General features: G+C 37.2%; 1 protein-coding gene across 1 annotated transcript; it reads right to left on the minus strand.

Annotated features, from left to right (window-relative positions):
- Nucleotides 1-279: 279 nt before the first annotated feature.
- Nucleotides 280-939, minus strand: LOC139871166 (uncharacterized). The gene has a single exon (XM_071858904.1). It carries the CDS (start codon nt 937-939, stop codon nt 280-282), a length of 660 nt encoding a protein of 219 aa, XP_071715005.1.

Raw genomic sequence — 939 nt, forward strand, 5'->3', positions numbered from 1 at the left:
AATAAAATGACTTAATACTTAAATTTTTTAATTTGAAATAGCATCGTTTAATAGTAAATTTTTAATCATTTCGTATATAAATATTATTCGCATGATTCCGTATATATCGAAAACTCTTATATTTATTAAAATATGTATATAATATATGTTATGACGTTCGTGAATCGTTGGACAAGCAGTGGTCCACCGTTATATAAAAACTCATTTTCAAAAGTTTTAAAACTTGTCAAAATTCATTGCTTATCATGTCGAAATAGTGTTATCATGGGAAGATCAAGTTTAAATTTGGTCGGAAATTTCCGGGCCGTGACACACCCCCGGAACCAAATCGATGCAAAACTCCACTTGTCTTACCGGCGGAACACCCGGTAAGTCATCGGGAAAAACATCTTCGAATTCATTAACAACGGGAATAGATTTAATGGAAGGTGGCTCATCTCGAGTATCAACCACATGGGCTAGATAAGTCATACCTCCACTAGACACAAGTCGGTGCGCCCGATCATAAGTACAAATAGGCACGAGATGTTTTCGAGCTTCACCATACATGATTAGCTCTCCCGCAGTTGGGGTTCTTACCCTTACAAATTTTTCATGACAATCAAGATTAGCTCTATTATGATCGAGCCAATCCATACCCACGAGTACATCAAACTCACCCAAGCTAATAGGAACCAAGTCGATATCAAACTTCACGGTTCCGAAATCACTAACACAATTTTTATAAACCCTATTAGCCACCGAGAACCTACCATACGCGATCTCAACTTGTAAAGGAAAGTTTCGATCACATAAGTGACAATCTAAAGTAGCCGCATATTTTAAGGAAACATACGACATATCGGCACCACTATCAAATAGAACCTTAGTGGGTTTAGAGTTAACTAAGAAAGTACCTGAAACCACTTCGTTGGACTTCCTAGCATCATTGGTAGTCAT

Source organism: Rutidosis leptorrhynchoides, chromosome 10 (assembly GCF_046630445.1).
Source record: "Rutidosis leptorrhynchoides isolate AG116_Rl617_1_P2 chromosome 10, CSIRO_AGI_Rlap_v1, whole genome shotgun sequence".
Lineage (NCBI taxonomy): Eukaryota > Viridiplantae > Streptophyta > Magnoliopsida > Asterales > Asteraceae > Rutidosis > Rutidosis leptorrhynchoides.